This window comes from Emydura macquarii, unplaced genomic scaffold (assembly GCF_026122565.2).
Source record: "Emydura macquarii macquarii isolate MOO-44397 ecotype Brisbane River unplaced genomic scaffold, CSIRO-AGI_Emac_v2 contig_3451, whole genome shotgun sequence".
NCBI classification, from domain to species: Eukaryota; Metazoa; Chordata; order Testudines; family Chelidae; genus Emydura; species Emydura macquarii.
Window position 1 is genome coordinate 2,888,158 of NW_027133588.1, and position 22,706 is coordinate 2,910,863.

The window sequence follows — 22,706 nt, forward strand, 5'->3', positions numbered from 1 at the left end:
CTTACAAATGTTGTAGCACTTACCAAAAGCTGTATGTTGTTAAGGTCTGTGTTTGTGTCCACATCTTGTACAATCCTTGAAGCTGTACCTTGCAAACTCTTGTACTTTTCTTTTTTCTTGCTTCTCTGTGTTTTTTCTTTTCTGTAATGACTTACTGCTTACTAGGGTTTTTTTTCTTGTCACTCAATCCAGAGTGGCAGTATCTTGTTCTCCTTCCATTATATTTATTTTGTTCAGAGTGATTTCTGCTGTGTGATAGTCTCAATGCTTTATCCAAAGTGAGATCTGTATCCTCCAATAGACCTTTTTTACTTCTTAGAATCTCTGATTCTAATTACAATTTGATCCCTTATAATTAACTCTAACTTCCATAGTTGCAGGTTTGGCTCATTAGCTTCACTTCTGTGAGGAATTCTTCAAAGGACTTTCCTTCAATTTGTCTTCTAAGATGAAACATGTGCCTTTCAAATGTTTTACTCTTTTTAGGTACACAATACTCTTCAAAGTTCTGCAAAATTGTCATAACCTGCTCTCTCCACTGACTTAGTTGCATGTTATTAAAGACATCCACTGCATCAAGTCCTGCAAAGTTTAAGAAGATTGCTATTTTCTGCTGGTCTTCTTTCTCACCAATGCCAGCTGCTTGAAAACACACACACACTCTCTCTCCCTCTCCCACTATTTTATATTGATATATATAAAAAATATGTCTCAAAAGTCTGTTTGAATCTATTCCAGGAGTCTGTTGCATTACCTGAATTTCAACTCCTTGGGGGCTTTTAGTTGCTTCATGTCCAAGATGACTCTTATTTCTTCACCACAGTCCTCTTTTCTCTGTCCTATCTTTTACCTCACTCTGATACCGTGTGTTGTGTGGATTCATAAGAAGGAGACACAATCTGGACTCTTAGAAGTAAGGCTTTATTAGAATTAAAACAGTTACATAAGACTAAGGAGATCATTATGCTAGAGGCTGTGTATCTGGTGAAGTTGGCTCTGGACTGCTTTCAACCAATTCTTCCTAGCATGTACTGTACTCTGCCAGTATATACTCCTAACAGAGACTCCAGTGTAGTAAAGCACATGCTTAAATCCACTCCTTTCCAGCAAAGCATTTTAACGTGAACTCAGGTACCTACTTAACTTTAAGCGTGGGCTTAAGTGCTGTCCTTAAACAGGGCCTAAAGCAGGAGCAAACAGACTTTAGCGGGAACACCTTCAATTCAGTATACAATTTGACAGCTACAGCAGAAGATTGAGGACCACTTTAAAAATACTCTTAATTAATGTGTACATGTGCAGTGCAGTGGCTTACTGTGCTGCTTTCTAAAATTTTAATCTAAAGCCACCACAGTGATAGTGTGGTACCAACTTACTGACATTTTAGTTGCTAACCTTATATTAAAATATAATTTGATTTATACTACATTTCAGCTGCTACTGTGGGTGCAACAATGAACTATACAGTTGTAGTTTGAGATTTGTCTGGCCTGAGGCCATCTTCATAGTTTTCTTTTTCAGTACGTCAGTAATAAGATATGAACGAGGTATTCTCACGATAAAGTAGAAAACCCATTACATTTGTCCAACTAAGATCTATTTTGTTTTCTTTTCATTTGATATGCACAGGTAATACCAAACTTTGCCTTCCCCACAAATAAAGCACTTAATAATTTTAGATTAGGTCTAGCATACTTGAAAGCAAGTTTCCAAAACAATATAAAGAAGTAAATAATGTGTTATAGTAAGCTCTGTAATTTTCATAGTCACTAACCACTGAGTTCCAGTTTTAATCAATGAAGGTATCTGTAGTGAACACACTTGCACTACTTAAAGTTATTACTTGTCATCTGTGATGTCTTTATGTTTTATACACCTTGTCTGTGACCCTTCTTCTTTGACATATAAGATTTTATTTATACCACCTTTTGACCTAATAAAACTTCACCTTTGACCTTATGCACTTGACACCTCAGATAACTTACTCTTGATCTTTGACACATTTTGTTTTAAGCCTGTTAAGCATAATAAGTAGCTGCCTAGAAAGAAAGCTTTTATTTTTTATTTTTTTATTGTAATTTAACCATATACTTTCTCTAGTGTTGCTCGAGATGTCACAAAAAGAAAGGCGTGTGTTTAATTTTGTCCATGTCGTTATCACAAAATTTAAACTATAAAGTATCCCCTTAAAAATTTGGAAATTGCTCTGTTAATATGTTATACAAGCATTTAGTTGTCATGCTATGAGGATTTTAAAAAATTGTTTGACTACTAGAAGAACGTTAAATGGTCGGTGCTGGTTAAAAGTCTGATGTACTACATGAGCCCTGAAACACAGATTTTTCTGGGCAGCGTGAAATCTGGCTAAAGGTTGATCTTGCCCAGCATGGGGGCAAACCCAAAACTCTTGTATTATTTGAGTGCCATGGATTATTTATTTATTTATTTATTTGCGATAAAGTCCATGAGTTCTAAAATATTGTAAACATTATAAATGTTCGCTTTTAAACTATTGAGAGATGAAAATAAATTCCATATTGGAAATACTCATATCTTGTGCAGAGCAGGCATATAACATGTAATGAATAGAATGTATTAAATTGTTGTAAATTTGTATGTATTTTATAAAACCCCACACATGTAAGATAGTTAGGTTACTAATAAAGAAATTTAAAGTGAGGAAATATGAAAATATATCAGTATCTGTGACAAAGCTTCCTTAACATTAACTTTCTTTCTTTCGTTTGTTCATTCTTTCTTTCATTCTCTCTCTCTCTCTCTCTAGTCTCTAGTCCCCCCCAAAAGTATATTTCCCTCAAAGCACAATGTGAAATTGTGGTTTAAATATTAAAATTAATTAAATTATCTTTGAGTCCACTCTCATCTTCTCACCCAATGAGAGGTCCATCTTGCTTCTTTCGAAATAAACAGCAAAACTTTCATTGACTTCATTGGTGCAGGATTGGGCTATACATGATCACTCCTTCGTCTTTAAATTTCTATAATTTGTCATTTTTCTCACTGTCTTGCTCTAAAACTGTCCAGGCCCTGATTATTTGTTACAGTGACCATATCCCATCTGGCCTGCCTCCCCAACCTTTCTGTCCAAACTCTCTCTCCCATCACTTGACATCACCACCATGGCCTTGAATTTTCTTGGCTATTTGTCTCCTACCCCCTTGCATTTAACTCCCCATTTTCATATCAGCTTTGATTCAGCAGAGAATTTAAGCATGTGGTTATTTTAAGCATATATTTAACCAGTGGAGTTACAGTTATGTATTTAAAGTTAAAGTATGTGATTAATTGCTTTGCCGAATTAAGGCTTTAGTGCCTGATCCAAAGCCAATTGAAGTCAGTAGAAAGACTCCCACTGGGTTCATTGGGCTATGGATCATCAGGCCCCTACAAGGGCCCTGTATGATCTTGCTCTCCCTCATATTTCAATTTCTTTCCTATTCTCCTCTTTATTTCTCCCTTCTCCTTTTCCACTGGCTTGTTCATGCCATCTGTTATGCTGTCTTCTATGTTGGAACAATTTCATAGACCCATAGACTTTAAGATCAGAAGGGACAATCATGATCATCTGACCTTCCTGCACATTGCAGGCCTCAGAACCTCACCTACCCATTTCTGTAATACACCCCTAATCTCTGGCTGAGTTACTGAAGTCCTCAAATCATCATTTAAAGACTTCAAGTTACAGAGAATCCACCATTTACATTAGTTTAAACTTGCAAGTGACCCATGCCCCAGGCTGCAGAGGAAAACTAAAAACTCCCAGGGTTTCTGCCAATCTGACCAGGGTAAAAATTCCTTCCGGACTTTAAATATGGCCATCAGTTAGACCCTGAGCATGTGGGCAAGACCCACCAGCCAGACACCGGGGAAAGAATTCTCAGTTGTAACTCAGAGCCCTCCCCACCTAGTGTCCCATCATTGGCCATTGGAGATATTTGCTGCTAGCAGTTGCAGATCAGCTATATGCCATTGTCTCCCTAATATTAGTAATCCCTACAGCTTCCTTCTGTGAACTATTGTCCCATGTCTTGTCTGGGTCTTATCTCATTTAGATGATAAATTCTTCAGGACAGAGAATATGTCCTTATCTATGGTTTTAAAGCACTCTGTAAATCTGTGCACTTGTAAATATTTGTAATAATTAAATTTTGCTTCCAACAGAGTATGAGCTAAAAAAATTAGCCATACACCTGGCAAGTGAACTATATGCTAATTGTTTGCTAAAATTATTTGTATTCCAAAGACCACTTAATGAAGAAGTACTCATGAACATTTATTTGCACAAGTGAAAAATGAAAATATTAGCAAGAGAAGGAAATGACTGTTCTCTGTATTCTGAAATAACATTAAAGAAAATTACCATTTTGAATAACATCTTCAGATCAAAGAAACATAGAATCCTTTGGTGAAAGGATGAGATAGTTGTAGTCTGAGCATATATTGACAGCTTCAAAACTTGGAGATTTATAAATAATGATTGGCTGAGCTCACCACCCACATTCCTTTTAAGAAAGGGCAGCCAGCTCCTTTATGGAGGCTGTCAGGTAGGCCAGGTCTGCACTACAAACTTTTTCCACCATAAGTACATCAGTCATAGGTGTGATAAGGTGTGATTTTTGGATGACATATCTGTTTCGGCAGATGCCCCTAGTGTAGGCACAGATATACCAGCAAACTGTTCTTTTGCTGGGATAGTTTATCACTCAGGGGCATGGCTGGAATTAGCTATACTGTCAAAAGTGCTTTGCTGGTGTAGTATACCAGTATAGCTGTACTGGCTGAATCTTCAAAGTGTAGATCAGGCCATAATCTTTTGCTTTCCACAACCTTCCTGTATAATTTAAGTCTTCTGGCTAGTATTTAGGGTCTGATCATGAATTCTGTGTTAAACCACACATTTTAAACTAACCTTTGTTTTCTGTTTTCTCTCTATTCTTTTAGTTAACAGTTGCAACACCACATCTCTGACCAATGCAATTGTACCAACTCCCCCAGTGTAGACAGCACTATGTTGATGAGAGAGCTTCTCCTATAGACATAGCTACTGCCTCTCGGGGAGATGGAGTACCTACGCCGACAGGAGAAGCTCTACCGTCAGCAGCATCTTCACTAAGTGCTACAGCAAGTGTAGACAAGCTCTCTCAGAAGGCTATTGGGTACCAAGGCATTCTTAAAGAGGGTCAAACAACTCAGAATACCAGATATTGTCACAACGTATATTTAATACAATCTTCTATTTAGCGGCTTCTCCAGCTAATTTAGAAATGGTGTTAAAAATGGTGATGTAAAAGGAAGGGAAATTCTGAAGTTTATAGTGAATCCTCAAGGCTTTCAAATTAAGGGATTTCTGGAGGAAAAAGATTTGGGATTTTTCATACTTGACCTTTACTTGATTCCTTCTGTACTCATGATTTTCTTTCTTGTTTAGACACTTCCTGATTCCTGCACTTCAGTATATCTTTGAGTAACTGTGCTTTTGTCAGAATGGAATTGTATTTTTTTTTCTTTTGCAGACATTTTTTCTTTTAGCAAACATTGGAAAAAGGCCTCTCCTTTTCCATTCTGAATCAAAACTAAATAAAAGTATATTTTTTAACTTTGAAACCTTTCTATAAGCTTCTTTTACCTTAAAAGGTCCGGTTAATCAACATGAAAAATGACAACAGATCTTCTGTAGCATAAAAACTGCTCTTTTTTTCACTGTTTTCACGTAATCTACTGAAATAATTTGAGGCATTTACACCTTGAATATATGGTCTTTTAAAAAATGTTATACCAGTTTAATGGCTTCTTTTCTTCAATATAATTTGTGAATTCAGTGTGTTACATTGGTTCAAGGTAGGGCACAACCACTACCAGTACAAAATTATGCCGTTTAGATTCTCTACGGACAGATGGAGTAGTTGGGAGCACGGCAGCCCTTCTAGCATTCACAGCTTTGCTAACCATAGGCCAGGCATCTAGCTGGTACCTACTCTAAAAATAATCAATAACCATAGGCCAGGCATCTAGCTGGTACCTACTATAAAAATAATCAATCAAATGTTTTACACTATGTCAACTCAAGAAGTGAATGCAAGATTTTACCTTATAATGAGGCTAATTCTTTAGCTTCAAATGAACAATGTAAGATTCTTTATAAACTCAGTAAAATATAAATTGAAACACATTTAAAAGTGTAAACATCCTGTGTAGACTTAGTGTATAATTAAAATATCTCAATTTCAAAAGGGAGTGGCATTTGAAAAAACATATATTCATTAACTTTCTTGATTCATAGGCCATTTCTTTACAGGTGGGCTGTTTCCTTTTTTCTTATAAACCAATTTATGTAAAATACCTCCAGTGTTCTGAATCTCCTCCAAATTCTCAAGTATATTATAATTCGTGGCATACCAAAACAGTATTTGATCACAGTTCTATTTTATGATCCACTTTTAATAAACATTCATGTTTCAAGCCATCAGTGATTATAATGTTGCAGATTGAATTTTGCATCTGAAATAACTCTTGCTCCCTTTCAGCATGTATTTGCAATGTTAAACATGGACCTATTTTATGTGAAAAAAATGAGGAATACTGACAAGTTTTATTTAATTCTATAATAGAATCAAAAACAAATGTTCTTGTGGTAGTATGATTTAAAAGACCCCTTTAAAATTTGGCAAATAACGTGCTCTAAGAAGTGATTGTACACAAGTTAGAGACTGTTACTCCTGACATGGGTAATAAATATTGAAAACATTTTCATTTTCTGAAATTACAACATGCACTTTATTTGAAACAGGTAAAGGCACTGTGTATTTTAATCCAAAATACAGATGTGAACTTCAGAATTGATACTGATTTGCTGAAACATACATTTATACTTTATAACACACACTTTTTAAAACCAGTTTTCTGTTGATTTGTTTTAGTGCAAATAATGAATTACAGACTGTGCCATGATTGTGTTCTAGGGTAATAAATATTATACCTTGCTAATTTTTCTACTTTAGTTACCTTTAACATTGATCCAAGACATAGCATAAAAGCAAGAATTTGAAAGCTTTGGAGATAGGTTTAGATGAGGATCCAAAATCAGATACTTCATGAAATCTCCTGTACCTGCAGAATTGGGCTAGGAATCTTGTAAGATTGCCTTTTCTTTCCAAACTTTCTGATTCAAGTCAGGCTGGAAATAACACAGTATTTTGGCACTTCAGCTTCTGGTCATAGCCCGAATCCAGGCACACAGAGGGGAATGAAAATGAAAAGTAATGGGATGAAAACAATTAAAGATTTTCAAATTGCAAAAAAGGGTCAGTTTGGCTTGAGCATTGGGTGAAGATCCAAGAATGGAGGCATTGTTAATTTATCTGAGCTGGTTAACTCATGCATAAGGTTAAGAGTCTGTTGCGGGCATTTTTAGTAAAAGTCAAGTTCAGATTGTAGTCAATAAACAAAAATTCATGGAAGCCCGTGACCTGTCCTTGACTTACACTAAAAATACCCTGGAGGAGGAGGGAAAACAGCTGCCGGGGCTTGCAGCCACTCCAGCTCTGCCGCTGCTTTTGTGGCAGGGGCTGACCACTGCTGCTCTAGCACCAGGGGGACTGACCCAACCAGCCTGTCAGCTGCCAATCAGCTCTTTGGCGGCCCAGGTCAGCAGCCCTGGGGCTGACAGCTGCTCCAGGCCTGCCTCAGAAGTCATGGAGACTTGCATCAGATGCAAGACTCTTAACACTTCCCCCTTCTGCCTTGCTCACCTTGAGAAGCTCCAGATACAATATGACTCTAAGGATAAACTCTTAAATAAGTCCTGTCAAATGAAACAGTCCATAAAAGAACAACGCTCTTCTAATTTTTGTTTATTTCTTCCATGTTATACTCACTCATGCTTTTAGAGTAAAAGGCATTTGGGCCAGAAGCTTTCCTATTCATTTAGCACATTTTACTCACTGTATAGTTCTGTTTGAATATACATTGCAATATAAGTAATAGTCCTACCATATGTATTTTTCAAGTTAGTTATTTGCTGGCTCAATCCTCTAGATTATTGTGACTTTACCAAGTGATTTTAAAATATCTTGGTTTCAAAATTCATGCATTAAAATGTGTGTCACTTTGTTTTTTTCCATAAAGTTATACTTTAACATGGCCTAACTTTAATTAAAGGTGATGTCCTAATGTTTTAGGTCACCTTATACGTGTTTTTATATTTATTTTTGTCCTTCTGTATCAACAACGCATGAATCATTTTATACATTTTTGTTGTAATATAGTGTTTTAAATTGCAGTCCCTTGGAATGTGTCACAATGCTATTTAAATGGAGTTTACACGCTGTAGGAGGGTAAAGAGTTAAAAACTGGACAAATGGTCAGGCTTAAGTTACAGGGAACAGGGTCATGGCATGGGCAAACCTTGTTTCTGCTAATTGGTATGAATTCTAGTTGGAGTCTGTTCTCTCACTTCTTTTCCTCCCTTCCTGGCCATCTGTGCAGGGGATGAGGCTAACAAAATAACTATTCCCCCTCCTGCACAATGCCTTTGGTGGGAAGAAAGCATTATCTTCCTCCCCCCCGGCATACCTTTACTTCAAAGAATGGTTTTAAGGTGATGTGCCTGCCTTCTGTATGGTAATCCTGTAAAGAACAAACAGGGGCGGGTATAATTGTATTCATCGTGTAGTTGTTAATATTAATTTTATAGGTGTCAGTGTAACCAAATAAGGGTCTATCGGGAGTTGCTGGGAATGTATACATTTACATACTGTTATGGATAAAAGAATTATAAAGTAATCCCCTCATTGCTCACTCGCGGTGTCGAGGTGAAACAAACAGGCAATAAAGGGTTCTGTCTCCCCAATCCGCCCCAAGGACAACCTGTTTGTCTATTTCTAACACACACCAGGAACCAAATTTAATGGTGGCATATGCTGGCATAAGCCATTGCAGAAATGTGTGGCTGCTATTCCTGTGTGTGTCCACACATACGCACCCACACACACACTTTAAGACCTAGGAAGTACTGCAGTGCTAGCTGAACAGAAGGTGTAGACTGGACAGACGAAAAGTCTTTTTCACACCATGACTCTGTGGAGAAGCTCATATCAATGGAATACCTTGAGAGTGCTAGTGCAAACTAAAGCTTTAGTTTTTCTGCCATCGAAACCTCAGTAGAAGGCAGAGGTGAAAACCTCTTCCTCTTAGAGGGTCAATTTTTTCTTAAGCACAGTCATCTTAGTTTGTGTTCCACCTGCCAGTATACTGTATTGAATTTGCCCCTAAACATGGTAAAGGTATCCATAATTTGGTTTTTGTGTCCATCACTTTTATTTTAGATCCACATGCCAATTCTCATCCTCTCTTTGTTTATGTTTGGCAGTCATCTATTAGAAAAGCCCAAGGTGAGAACATCAAAATTTTGTCCTCAGTAATGTATCACTGAAAGGGTACATATTAATGAAACAAGAAATACATTCCTCCTAAATTAAATATTAATAAAATATACTGTGATGGGTGTTGGCATATCTTAATTCTTCAGCATGGAAGTAAGATGAAGTGTTAGTTACATAAATTACTTCTATTACCTCCACTACTATTTCGAATAATTTTAAGGGCACTTGCTATTTTCTTTCATTTCCTGACACTTTTCTAATTCAGAAGATAAATACTATGTGTGCTACAGTTCTATATGTTTTCTCAATTTATTTAAATACTTAAAATATCTTTAAAATATTAACTTTCACAATGAGATTTTTAAAGAACATGAAGATTTTATTTATTAATATTGTGGAGGGGTAGAAAGAATTATCTGCTTGTTAAAGGCCCAGCACTACTTACATATCCAAATTCTAATTCATATAGGGGGCATTTAGCTCAGCAAAACTGGCCACACAATTCATGACTAATGTGGCTTCTCAATGTTGTCTACTACTGTCATTTGTTACTTTGCCTCTTCCAGATGTTATTTCTTCACCAGTAGTCCCTGCCTTGGCAGCTTTTGCAGGATCCCTTTTCTGGTCAGCTGTAGTTACTGTTAGCATCATGTGCCTCATGGAGGTAAAGGAGTCTTCCCAGCTAGTGATAGACCAGGTAGAAGATGCAAGGATTGTGCATCCTCTGGACTGGTTCTTCTGTGAAGTCTCCATTTCTCCTCTATTTACTTCCTTGGCACACAAATAAATTCCTTTGAGGAGCCTTAGGCATTACAGGATTAATACCTATCAGGCCTCAAGGCCTTCTCCAGATACAACTTATTTCTGTGCTGTTCATCAATACCAAGCTATTCATGGAAGCCCTAGACTCAGCTATCAAAGAGGTGAGATTTTATAATCTCTTACGTCTCTTGGGACTGCTACAGGTCAGAGTAACAGAGCAGGCTGTTCAAATTCATGTGGAAATATTATACTTGTAATAATCCTGACTTTCCTTTACCATATCAGTTCAATTTTGACGTTTTGCTTTCCTGATGTTGCTCTAATACCAGTGTTATTTGTTAACATTGTCTCTTTTTTTTTCAAAAGCTAGTTTGCATATTAGAAATAATTCCATGAATAATCAATATAATAACTGAACTTAAAACTGCTTAATAGGCAGCAGGTTTTAAATGAACAAGAGGTGTTTCTTCACACAACACACAATCAACCTGTGGAACTCTTTGCCAGAGGATGTTGTGAAGGCCAAGATTATAACAGAGTTCAAAAAAGAACTAAATAAGTTCATGGAGGATAGGTCACTCAATGGATATTAGTCAGGATGGTCAGGGATGCAAAATCATGCTCTGAAGTGTCCCTAGCCTCTGTTTGGAGGAAGCTGGGAATGGCAACAGGGGATGGATCACTTGATGATTACCGTTCTGTTCATTCCCTCTGAAGCACGTGGTATTGGCCACTGTTGGAAGCCAGAATATTGGGCTAGATGGACCATTGGTCTGACACAGTCTGGCCGTTCTTATATTCTACGTAACTTTTACTTCAATTGACTTAGTCGACACTTAAGAATACAGTAATCTTTCTTCATATACACATAGTTCTCATCAACACCACTGGGAGCCATGACTAAATATCAAAAGTGAATCTACTGTATATTGTTTGTGTGTAATCTTTCCTCAGTTTTCAGGTTGGTGTGATTTTTTTGTTTTGTTTTTGGAGTTGGGGGGGGAGGGCAGGATTACTATGGAAATAGTCTCTCAGGAGTATTAGAGCGCCATTATGGCACAAAATACATTTAACAGTCTACTGTAGGTCAACACCCAGTAACGAGCAGTTTTGCTAGATACTGGACATTGCCAGTTGTGAATAAATCCCTGGATTGCCATCATGTATTGTATGAAGAGGATGTCAATCGGAAAGTTTATTCTCTAGCTGCTGTATTGCATAGAAAGGAACAAGGGTCAGAATCTGGGTTATTATGTGGTTTAATTCATCCAACTTAAGTGCATCATACTTGAATATATAATGTCTCAGCATTTTGTAGTACTTGCTTCATTTTTATGGAGAAATTTTATAACTGTATTCTTTGGATTCTAAAAGAATCATGCTATTTCATAGAATAACATTATTAATACTGTAATATCAGTAATGTAACTTTTCATATATAAAAGAAAAAGTTAGAGGGGTGGGTTGTGTGTAGAAGAATACCTGCCTTTGAGAAGTGCCTGATCAACTGAAAGCCTTATCTACTACAAGATCTGAAATTTACTGTATAGTTGTTCAGTTTCATGCAGCACATTTGCATCAGAGAAGGGGATATCCAGCAGGAGTGTGATTTCATGGGTGACCTCTTCTGGTTTTAGCAGTAATGGCTTTGTCAATTAAGTTTCTCATGCAGTTTTTGGACAAGCCACATCTGCTGCATTCAGCAAGTTTCAAAACTGTCAATGGCTGAAAGTGGGGAGGAAATTAAAACTTTCTCTGTGGATCAGTTGGTCTCTCTTCCTTATTTATGTCTAATTCTTCTAGTATGTGATTTTTAATTGCAAATAACCGACCAAATAACTTGACTTTTCTGTAGCATTGTTTCAGTTTAAGACTCCAGGCCCTGAAATTGCAGCATTTAAAAACTTTCTAAATTTCACACTATAGGATGATGCAATTTTTTAATGTTTTTGCACATTATAATATATACAAAGAGAACATATTGTGGGTTTCTGTTCATGACTGGAGTCATCCTGAGCACTAAAATATCATTATATTTATTATATAAATCACTATATTGATTTTATATTTTTTTTATAATTTGTGTACTTATTGTAATTATTGGTTGCTTTTCCTCTCTTTCGTCGTCTCAGCATGTAAATTATGTCAATTTAGTCTGAAATACTGGGCCAGATTCAGAGGTAGATTACACATTGGCAAATGGCTGTCAATCTAACAATCATCTGTTGTAATGTACACCTTGAGGGGGCTGAAAAAAAAGTTATACCAATTTAGTCTCCATTTAGATTCATTTAGATTTCTTTTTTCATCACCTTGTCCCTTGCTTGCTTGCTTTCTTACTTTCTTTCTTTCGAGGGGTGGGACAAAGGGGTTAATAGGGGTGGTGATTTTTGGATCTTTATGTGAAGATATTGTCTACCATAGGGAATTTAGCAAAACAAATCACCAGTGGAGCTCTAGTGTAGAGTTCAGTGGCTTCCAAAGCTTTTCCTTAATCATTGTTAACATTAGTGGAAAATTCTTTTGTAGACACTTCTTTAGCTACCTTCAAAATCTAAGAGGGAAGATAACTTGTACTCACAACTATTTAAAAAAAAAAAAAAAAAGCCAAAAGAATATAAACTGAAAAGAAATGCCACAATAAAATTGTATAGATAAATCTAAACCTTGCAGCTTTAAAACCTAGACAGTTAAAACATGAAAATACAAGACCTTAAACACAATTACAAAATTGCTGAATGTGTAAATTACAAAATTATATAAGTATAACCAAACTTACTAATAATAGTTTTGTTTGTTTAAATGAAAAAGCTAGTGGGCTTTTTTTTTTTTTTTTTTTTTTTAAATAAAAGAGCTTTTGTTTTAAAACAATATTCCTCTTCCATAATAAACCCCGTCCTTGACTTCTCACTCATTGGCTGTGCCACTTGCTCAGCCCATGGACTGAGTGTTTGCAGAGTAAGGAAATCAGGACCAAGCCCAGAGATTTTAGAACAGATTATTTTGGAAAAAAAACTGTGCAATTTCACTATGATCTCTTGATTTTTCTTCTTGAAAAAAATCTTATTTTTTTGTTCTGTTTGTCAGTGATTAATTTCCAAAATGTCCAGAAGACTAAAAGTGAGGGAAACTTTCATCATTTCCTTCTTATGAAGAATTCTGTGGTTGTTAAGGTGACCAGATAGCAAATGTGAAAAATTGGGACAGGAGTGGGGAGTAATGGACGCCTATATAAGACAAAGCCTCGAATATTGGGACTGTCCCTATGAAATTGGCACATCTGGTCACCCTAGTGGTCATACTAGCATGCTCGAGCCTTTCTATTTATTCCTAGGGCATTGACATCAAAACTATTATGTAACATAATCTTGAAGAGCACTCAGAGTAGTGGCATACAAATGAAGAATCTTTGCCTCTGTTACTGTATCCATAATTTGTGTGCTTATTTGCATATCAGTACTCAGTGCTCTTCCAGCACCTATCTGGCTCTGGAAAGTTTGAGCACACTTATATGTATGTGCAGTAGTTATTTGATACTTTAATTCAATAAACTGGGTGGGTGAAGGGTGTTAATCATGTTAACCAGATGGAGTTCACAGTTTGAAGAACAAGGAACAGAATCTTCCAAAAGAAAAGAGTTCATATTTGAAGAGCCTAATTACAAATTGGGCTTCCACTACTTTCCTGTTCCTTTCAATTTAGTGGATTTCATTAGAGGTCAGTTCATGTCTTTTGTCTACAGATCAGTACTGAAAAATGTAAATGGCATCGATTGGGTATGTAGAGATCCAAGCCACAAAAAAGGACAGTAGGTTTTCAAAATCTGGTGCATAAAATGCAGTATGGAGATTCTTGCAGATCTAGTGAAGGAACTGTAAATTAAATTATGTTCCCATATAAAATGCCATTCAGTATAAAACTCACATTTACATAATAACTCTTTCATGCCATGGTATTTGTCAGCTTCAGAAAAACAGATACAGTATACCATACATGTTTTTTAGATCATATATTCCTAGCACAACTTGGTAAAATGATAAAAGTCCCTGGAAAGAAACAGGAGTGTTTCTAGGCTATGAATTGTTGAACAGACACTAACCAAATAAAATATAGCAAAAAATTATATTGGCCAGATTTAAAGTAAAACAGAAGATGATGAAACCTTAGATATGTTAACACTGAATTATTCCTCTGTTTCTATATTTTATGGCTGGATATCATAGCATTGTATATACTAGATACTATATGAGGTCCAGCTTCTGCACTAAGCTTGAATAGTATTTTCCTCTGTGAGTTGACTGATTTCAATATGATTACTTGCAGAATAAGATACGACTTAGTGGGTATAAGGATGGCAGAACCTGACCATAATGCTTGTGGCATGTTTCAGTCTTTTGTTGGGGATGGGAAATGGTAATTATTTTATTTATTTAGAGCCCTTGTTTCCAGATAGCACTGGTACTTTTGGGAATGTGTGCAGATAGAATTCAGATCAGTCACATTAAAATTATGAAAGAGGTAGAAACTTCAAAGGTTTAGTAGATGTGAACACCAATCTCAGCAGAATAAGATTTCATTTGAAAATATTTTTAACATAATCATAAAATTTATATTGGATTAGTTCTACAAAGGGCTGGAGATTTATTGATGCACTAGGATCTTGGGGCACTCATTGTCTCTCAGTTGCATAATCAGCCTTATAGTGCTTTATACCCAGGCATTACTGTAGAAAACATATATTAATCCTCACAATGCCCATGTGAGGTAGGTAGGTAGGTAAGTAAGTAATATCTCTTGTTTACATCTACCATTTACTTAAAGAAGTGCTTTTGGCAAGAAGTAAATTAACTGCCAAACAATTACAATGTATTGTCTTGATTAGAAATCAACTGTGGGACTCCATAATGTAAATGTTTGTTGCTAAATTAAAAGCTTTTAGAAGAGTAGACCAATTTACTTACTAACTACTGTGCTGCATAGGGCCCCATTGACTTCAATGGAATACTCATGCAACTAAAGTTACATGCATAATTGTTTGCAGGATTGCAGACTTAGTATGATTTAGTATGGTAATGTGGACTTTAAAAATGACGTTATTTTAATACAAATAGTAGTCTAGCAGGACCTTAGGGTAAATATTCTTATACTGTTCTGAAGCATGACATAACAGCTGTTGACATAACAGTTCACAGAGTAAAATTGTCATTCAATACTATCTGAGCTATTAGTTGTACTGCTTAACACCTGAAAGGTGCTAAATCTGCCTTCTGTGATAATCCTACACTTTGATCTGTACCTTCAAGAAGTGACAGTTATTTGTGACACAAGGTGTTATTACTCTAGTCTTATTTTAATGATCTGTAAGGATGAAGTTTGATATTAATCCAAACTGCCACAATTGAAAGTTGAGAACTCTGAGAAACATACTCTGCTAAGGTGCTTGAGTTCATTTGTACAGCATGTTTTGTAGCCATCCCATGTTTTGCTATTGACAGCTAAGACCTTTTTTGGCCCTCACAAGATGATAAATGAATAAGCTTGTTGAACTCTGTAGTTCTGTGTGAGTCATCTATTAAACTAAAGATTAGATCAGGAAAGAGACATTAGAGCCTGCAAAGGGGATACAAGGCTTTGTCTCATTCATCATTCCCACCTATCAGAAATCTGATAGAGTGTTTGTAATTGTCATTGAGTGGCAGGGGGACAGCTGGTTGACTCTCATCTTATATCTGAATGAAGATGGCCTATATGGCCTTATTTTATATGGTGTCTGTTTCAAAGCAGAGAATTAGCTTCATTTTGCTCCTACTATCACTTGTACTGATACAAGTAAATTGATTGCACATCTGATAAATACACAAATCAGTTCCACACCTGTGGAGTCACAGGTTAGAAAAGTTTAATCTTTCAAATAACTTTAAAAACCTCATGAATTACAGAAGATTATAATTGTCCTGCCACTATGTGACCTATGTGACATGGTGTAATTAGAAGAAATGATTATAGTAACATATATTAAGGAATCAGTTTTAAAAGATGAGATCTCCTACTGAAATTGTTATAATTCTCAGTGTTATTTTATTAATCAAACACCCAAGAACATACCAGGCACTTGATGTCTCCATGCAAAACATTAATATACCAAGTAGATCCTTAGTTTTCTTAAATGAAAAAAATTAAACCAACAGGCCTTTGGGGCCATAGAGAAGCACTGATGAGACTTGTGGCTGCACAGAGTTAAACAGAGTTGGTTTAACATTGATGAGTGGCTTCTGCCTATACATGATGCTTAGCCCCTTGAGTACTAGCAGAAGCTGAAGGATCTTATGTCAGCTTTCCTTTCACCACAAACAGTCAGGAATAGACTAGAAGGGCAATGGTTGTGAGAGTTTGATTAACACTACTGGAGGCTGGCTCCTGCTCCATTTTTTATTGGTTCCCTTAGGGACCAAGAGTCATCAGGAGTTTGAGGAGTTTTGCCACTCTTGTGCTAGGGAGCTGAGACTCCAGAGGCAAAACCTTGTGGGAACATCCTAGGGGATGCAGAGTTGCAGGCCATTAATTTTTCTCTTTTCAGGGATGTTTGCAGGGATGTAGCAAAAATTAACAGGATGAAATTTAGCAAAAGAATATTCAAGCTGAGTATCAGAGGAAAGTCCCAAATAATGAGACCTGTTTGTTAGTCAGTGGAATAGTATTCTTTAGGGAAATGGAAGAAATCTCATTTCTTGTATAATCAAGAATGACGGAGCACTGAAAAATATATGTAACGCTGAATATATTAATCATTCTTTCCTTAAATGTATATAACATAATATATACAGGATGTGCAATATGACCACGTTAACATTGCATTACTTAAGTTTTAGAATTTCCTGGGGTTGATGTGCATGATTTCTTACTCATAATATTGGTTTAACATTCATTTTGCATACATCTGATTTAAGATAGAAACTTCCAGCCTTATTTTGACTTTGCTAGGCTAGATTGTACTGTAATGTTTTACAAAAATTAAACAGCCTTTTTCCAGGAAATGTCACAAAGATTTATTTAGTTTTTTAACAGGCATACATTTTTCCTGAACGAGTAAGAGAAAATATGATCAGTTGTTTTCTGGAAAATACTATCTGTATCTGTATTGCTGTAAAATTAGGCCCAGAATGTTTTTTCTTCTTGTTGTTTTTATTTATTAGTTTCAATTTTATTTATATTTATTTCAGTTTTAGTAACAATTAAAAAAAGAACAGGGCATCTTCTGATTACGATCCTGATAATTTTCAAGGTTTAATTATATAATAAGAATGAAATTTCTCATTTATTTTGTTCTTCAAAATGTGTTCAGTACTGTACAAGAACAAAAAAGAGAAGCCTTAGTATATTAATAAATGTAATACAAATAATATAGACACTGAAATGTATGCATCTAGTTAATTTCATGTTCCTCCTTGCCTTGGGCTGATTAGCTCAAATTAAATTTTGCTTTAATCAGCCTAAGCAGGTAAGATGCAATATGGGAATCTGTGATTTCCACTATTTGCAATAAAAATACTTTTGAGTGACATCAGGAGTGTATGAGTGTATATTTTAATCACATTTGGAAGCAGAAGTAGATCTAGGATTATACAAACCATTGGGTCACATGTTGCAGAAAATAGACTTTTTTTTTTACCTTTTTCTTTTTTAAAAAAACCCAGGAAATCACATACAAGAGTCATCATTTTGATTGCAAAAGCCAAATCTTTGAAAGTTAGGAAATTATAGATTTATGATTGTCCACACAACCTTAATTCGACCCCCTTGTGCATCTGCATTATGATACAATCTTTAATTTAGACGATCAAGTACTGTTTTTTCTACAACACCTTATTCAATACGCAAGATAAATGCAGAATTCCTTATAACTTAAGCTAAATAAGTTTTAAGGCACTCGTCAACTGAAATAAGAGTGATTGGTCATGGAGATTGCACTGATTTAACTCAATCAGTTTTTAAACTGATTTGGTTAAATCAGTACAATTTTCTCATGTAGACAAGCCCGAAGACATTCTGGAAGAATCAAAAGAAGGTATTATCTCAGATGGTGTTATTGAGCAATGAAAATTTAAATTAAAAGTTGTATTTATGAATGCCAAAGTGTCTGTGTGTTGTGGTTTGCTTCTTACTCCAGATGGCTATGCTGAGCAAAATGAGAGCAGAATGTTTTTAAATTCCAAACTTGAGAGAGTCCAGAACAATAAGAGAGAAAATCGCTCTCAGCATCTATACTGCTTTTCTTATGCTGTCTGTGTGGGCAGATCTTGATATTTTTCCAGCAGTTTGAATTTTTACTGATTTCCACATGTCTTTTTGGAGGTAGCAAATTATGTGTATGTGCACAAACTATGGTTTTCAAAGAAAGCTTTTGGTGCTCAATGAGCAATTCTTATGAAATTCAGAAGAGCTGCAGTAGAACTGCTATGCCTATTATTCCTGTGCCGTGGACCACACTATTCATGTGCGATGTTCTGTACAGCAATTGAAAGTACCTACTAGGGAGAGTGGATTGCTTTAATAACAATTTTTTAAAAAAGCAAAATATTTATCTTATGTAAAATATGTGTTTTGACATTTACTTTTCATACATGACATTTGATAAAAACTGAGCTACCTCACGATCAGGTTGCTCTTAGGAAAAAAGCTGCAGCCTACGGGGTGACTGATGTTATTTCACTGAAATGCAAATTTGAGCATGAAAGACAAATAACATTCCTTTCAATAAATTGTAACGCTGTAAGTGGTGAATATTTTTTCACATGTATTTAAACAAAAATAATTAATTTTAGAACAGTTTGATAAAGTGTTGAGATCTTAAACCTTAGTATGAATTATTTCATTTCATACAGTGAATTAGGTTGGTAGACCAGAGCTTTGATCTTATTTGGCTATAAAAGTTAATTCAGAGAAGAAGAAGGATATCAGCTTTGATGAGATCATGTCTTTATAGGTATCGGTTTTTTGACATTGTTGGACAAAACAATTACTCATCCCCTCTCTCCTGGCCACACCCCCACATGTTCCCTCCATGCCAGAACTATTAATTTTCCAGTGGCTGGATCCATTACATTTCTGGATCCTGAAGGAAAATAAATGGATTAGAATGCAACAAAAATTTGAGCCCCATAAGTGCAACTGGACTCAGAGGGAGTCACAAAAACCTCTAAAATGAACTAAAACAGATTTTCTATACATAAAAAAAATGACAATTGGAGTAAAGGAAATACATCTTTTATCCATAGCCTCCAGTGATGCTGTGAAGTATTGAATTAAATGTGGGTTAACGGTAACCTTATTGTAGAAATGTTATGAAGTATTTTTCAGATTTTGGTCTGTTCCGTGCACATGCAAATGACAATAAATGGGCATAAGGTACAATGTTATTCCCCTCAACCTACGACCCATACCTTGGCTCCACCTTTCAACATGCCAGTCAGTGCACTGGGGACATTTACTGTGCCAACTATAGGGCTGGCACAGGGTACGTCTTTCCTGGAGAAGGAGAAACTGAGAGACAGATGGTGACTCAGAATATGCTTCCAGGTCTGCTTCTGGAGGAGTGTAAAGCCACAAAGCCACAGTTGGTCCCTTTATATTTATAGGGTATGTTTTTGAGGGACTTTATGTTAATCTTTTTGGAATAATTTTGCTCTCCCTCACAGCACCAAAAAATTGGAGATGGGTGTAATTTTTTTAAAATGGTGTATAGACAACTGTTTTCTTAGTTTTTCTCACTAGTCTTGTTCTTACTGTATTTCACTTTCTATTTTTGCAATATTTGCAAACAATTTTTAAGTATGTAAATTTTAAAAACATTTTTAAAAGGTTTCAGTAAAACAAAAAAATTGAAAAATGCTGCAAATTTAAATGAAAATATTAACTCTATTTAAAATGCAATCATGAAATATAGTAATACTTATTTTTATAAAGGACCATAAGAATTGAGATATCAGATCACACCACTAGTCCATCTAATTCAGAGTTCTCTCTCTGAGAAACTGCACAGTGGCCAGTGCAAGATGCTTGCAAAGAAAATGCAAGAAAAACTCTGCAATAGACAGAGCCCAATCCAAAGCCCATTAAAATCAATGGAAGGACTCCCATTAACGTCACTGAGTTTTGGATCAGAGCCTAATGGAATAACATGCTCATAGGGAAAATTTCTTCATAATCCCCATCCGTTAGTGATTGGCTTATACCACGAAGTGTTTATATCCCTTCCAAACTTTTTCCCTGAAAATTTGGCTTTTATACTCAAATATCATAAGATGCTTCCCAGCCAGTTATAGTTTAGACATAAAAATACAAGTAAGTCTTCAGGTTATATTAGAATAATACAGGAAGGATCTGTGTGTATGATAGAGCAAGAGTAATCAGGGGTTCAGTGGTTAAGTTTCAGAGAACATCATTGAGGAAACTTAGAAATCCAGAGAGTAGGATTTATTTGTTTTGTTAAAGAAAAAGTTAGGAGTCATTGCCCTGGGAGAAAAGATGCATATTGAGATGGGTTATAAAAGAGTCAATTAAGCAAGAAAGGAACAACCTGGGAAAAGGATCTACCACTGAGTGTGAACACACAAGCTGGGGCAAAAAGAAATTGAAGAATTAGGCAAATGAAGGAAAAAGATTGGAAGAGATGAGGTTGGAGAGAAAGAAGAGAGATCCATGGAGGACAACAACAATATGGAGATTGTATAGTATACTTAGAAATGGACAGAAGACTGGGGAAATGTTGCTGATGAGTTTATATTTCTGGGAAAGGGTAAAGCAAGAAGAAACCCAATTTTTTACATATTGAAAGGTTGAATTCAGAAAGAAAGTGACATTGAGAATAGAAAGCCCTTCACTGAATGACTCATATTTTGAGTGGTTAAAGACATAAGAGATATTCACTCCAGCTGGAGCAGAGACAGTTGCACCCCACTGGCAGTGACCTGTAGAAGACAGTTAGTTATGTTTGCACCACTGCCGTCACTGGGCAGCCTTAACTATCAGCAAATTCTCTGACAAGCCTAGACATGCCCCACCCTGGCTAGCCTTGACCAGTTTTGGCCTATATTGGCCAGATTCATAGCTGGAGCAGGGGATGCAGAGGTTATTGTGCCATTGCTACCCCACTCCAAGCAGATTTTCCAATACCACGGGCCCTGCCACCTGAGATATACTGGGAACCTCAGTTGTTATACCTAGGCTGAATCTGTGCCTAAATCTTTAGTCTTCATCTCAAAATGCACCTTAGGTATGTGGAAATGTTAACATCTTGTCTCTTATTGTTTACATAATTACCCATTATTTATTTTAGTGGTATATCGACAGATATCTATAACTGATACGTTAGGTTGTTTTATTAGTGGCTAAGATTTTGCTTTGAGCAGTGTATTTTATTGCCTTTTTTTTTTTTTTTTTTTTTTTTTTGCTGTATCTTTATTAGCTTTCCATCCAGCATAAAATAAATAAGTAACATTTTTGGTTAATTGAGAATGGCATAACCAGTCTTCACTAGTTGCTAAAAGAAATTTAAAACAAACTTCTCTTTCAGTGGTTCATAAAAATGTTCATGGATTAAATGTCCCATTACCAGTATTAGTTAACTAGGAAGTAAGAAAAAAATTCTGGTTTTGCCAAATATAGGCCCTGATCCTGCAAACACTTAGCCCTGGTCTACATTTACCTGGCGATTTGGTGGCAGTCAACAGGAATTACGCAAGCTACATGGAGTAGCTTGCATAACTCCCATCGACTGCCATTCTTCTCTTCTGTGCAGAGTCTTCATTGCACTGCGCCACTTGAGGGGGTGGTTTACTAGCGTCGACTTCTGGATCGATTGAGCGGGTCTTCACTGACTGCTCAATTGATCCAGATAAGTCAATCTGATAGTGGCGACTTCGCTGCTGTCAGTATAGACATACCCTTAAGATGTGCTTAATTGTAAGTGGGTTTGGAGTTCTGTGGAAGACAATGTAATAATTACAACAAGATAAGTCAATGGAACTGTTCATGTACTGTAAGTGTTTGCAGCATCAACATCATAAATGGCTTTGTTTTTTTCTTGTCTTTTTAATTAAGTAGTATGTGTTTTGTTTGTGTTTGACTTATTTTCTTGAGCTAATATTGACTTGTTCATTGACTTTGATCTGACCAAAAGATGTGTCTGTGTGTCTTTGGTTTGTAATTATCAGAAAGTGTTCCCAGAAACATTGTCATATTACTGGTTTGTAATATAAAAGGACAGATGACATTGAAAAGATACAAACTCAACCTTTTGTTAAATATTTATCATTGATGTTCTTTTGATGCAGAATCTGAGTCTCCTCATGTGCTATAAAAATGAAATACACTTATTTTAAAATATTATTTCAATGTCTTCTGCAGGAGCACCTGTCATTGAAGAAGTACATTGTTGATATTGTGATTGAAAGCTCTGTTCCAGTAGAACCTTTAAAAGATGGAGAGGATAAGCAAAAAACTAAAAAGAAGGCCAAGAAGCTGAAGGCACGGATGAACTCCAGG

General features: G+C 36.0%; 1 protein-coding gene across 1 annotated transcript in view; it reads left to right on the plus strand.

Moving 5' to 3' along the window:
• SCAPER (S-phase cyclin A associated protein in the ER) overlaps positions 1-22,706 on the plus strand; it is a 322,376-nt gene that overhangs the window by 124,998 nt on the left and 174,672 nt on the right. Inside the window, exon 21 of the mRNA XM_067534777.1 lies at positions 22,569-22,705. Within this exon, the coding sequence (XP_067390878.1) occupies positions 22,569-22,705 (137 nt within the window). The remainder of the gene's footprint in view (positions 1-22,568; position 22,706) is intronic.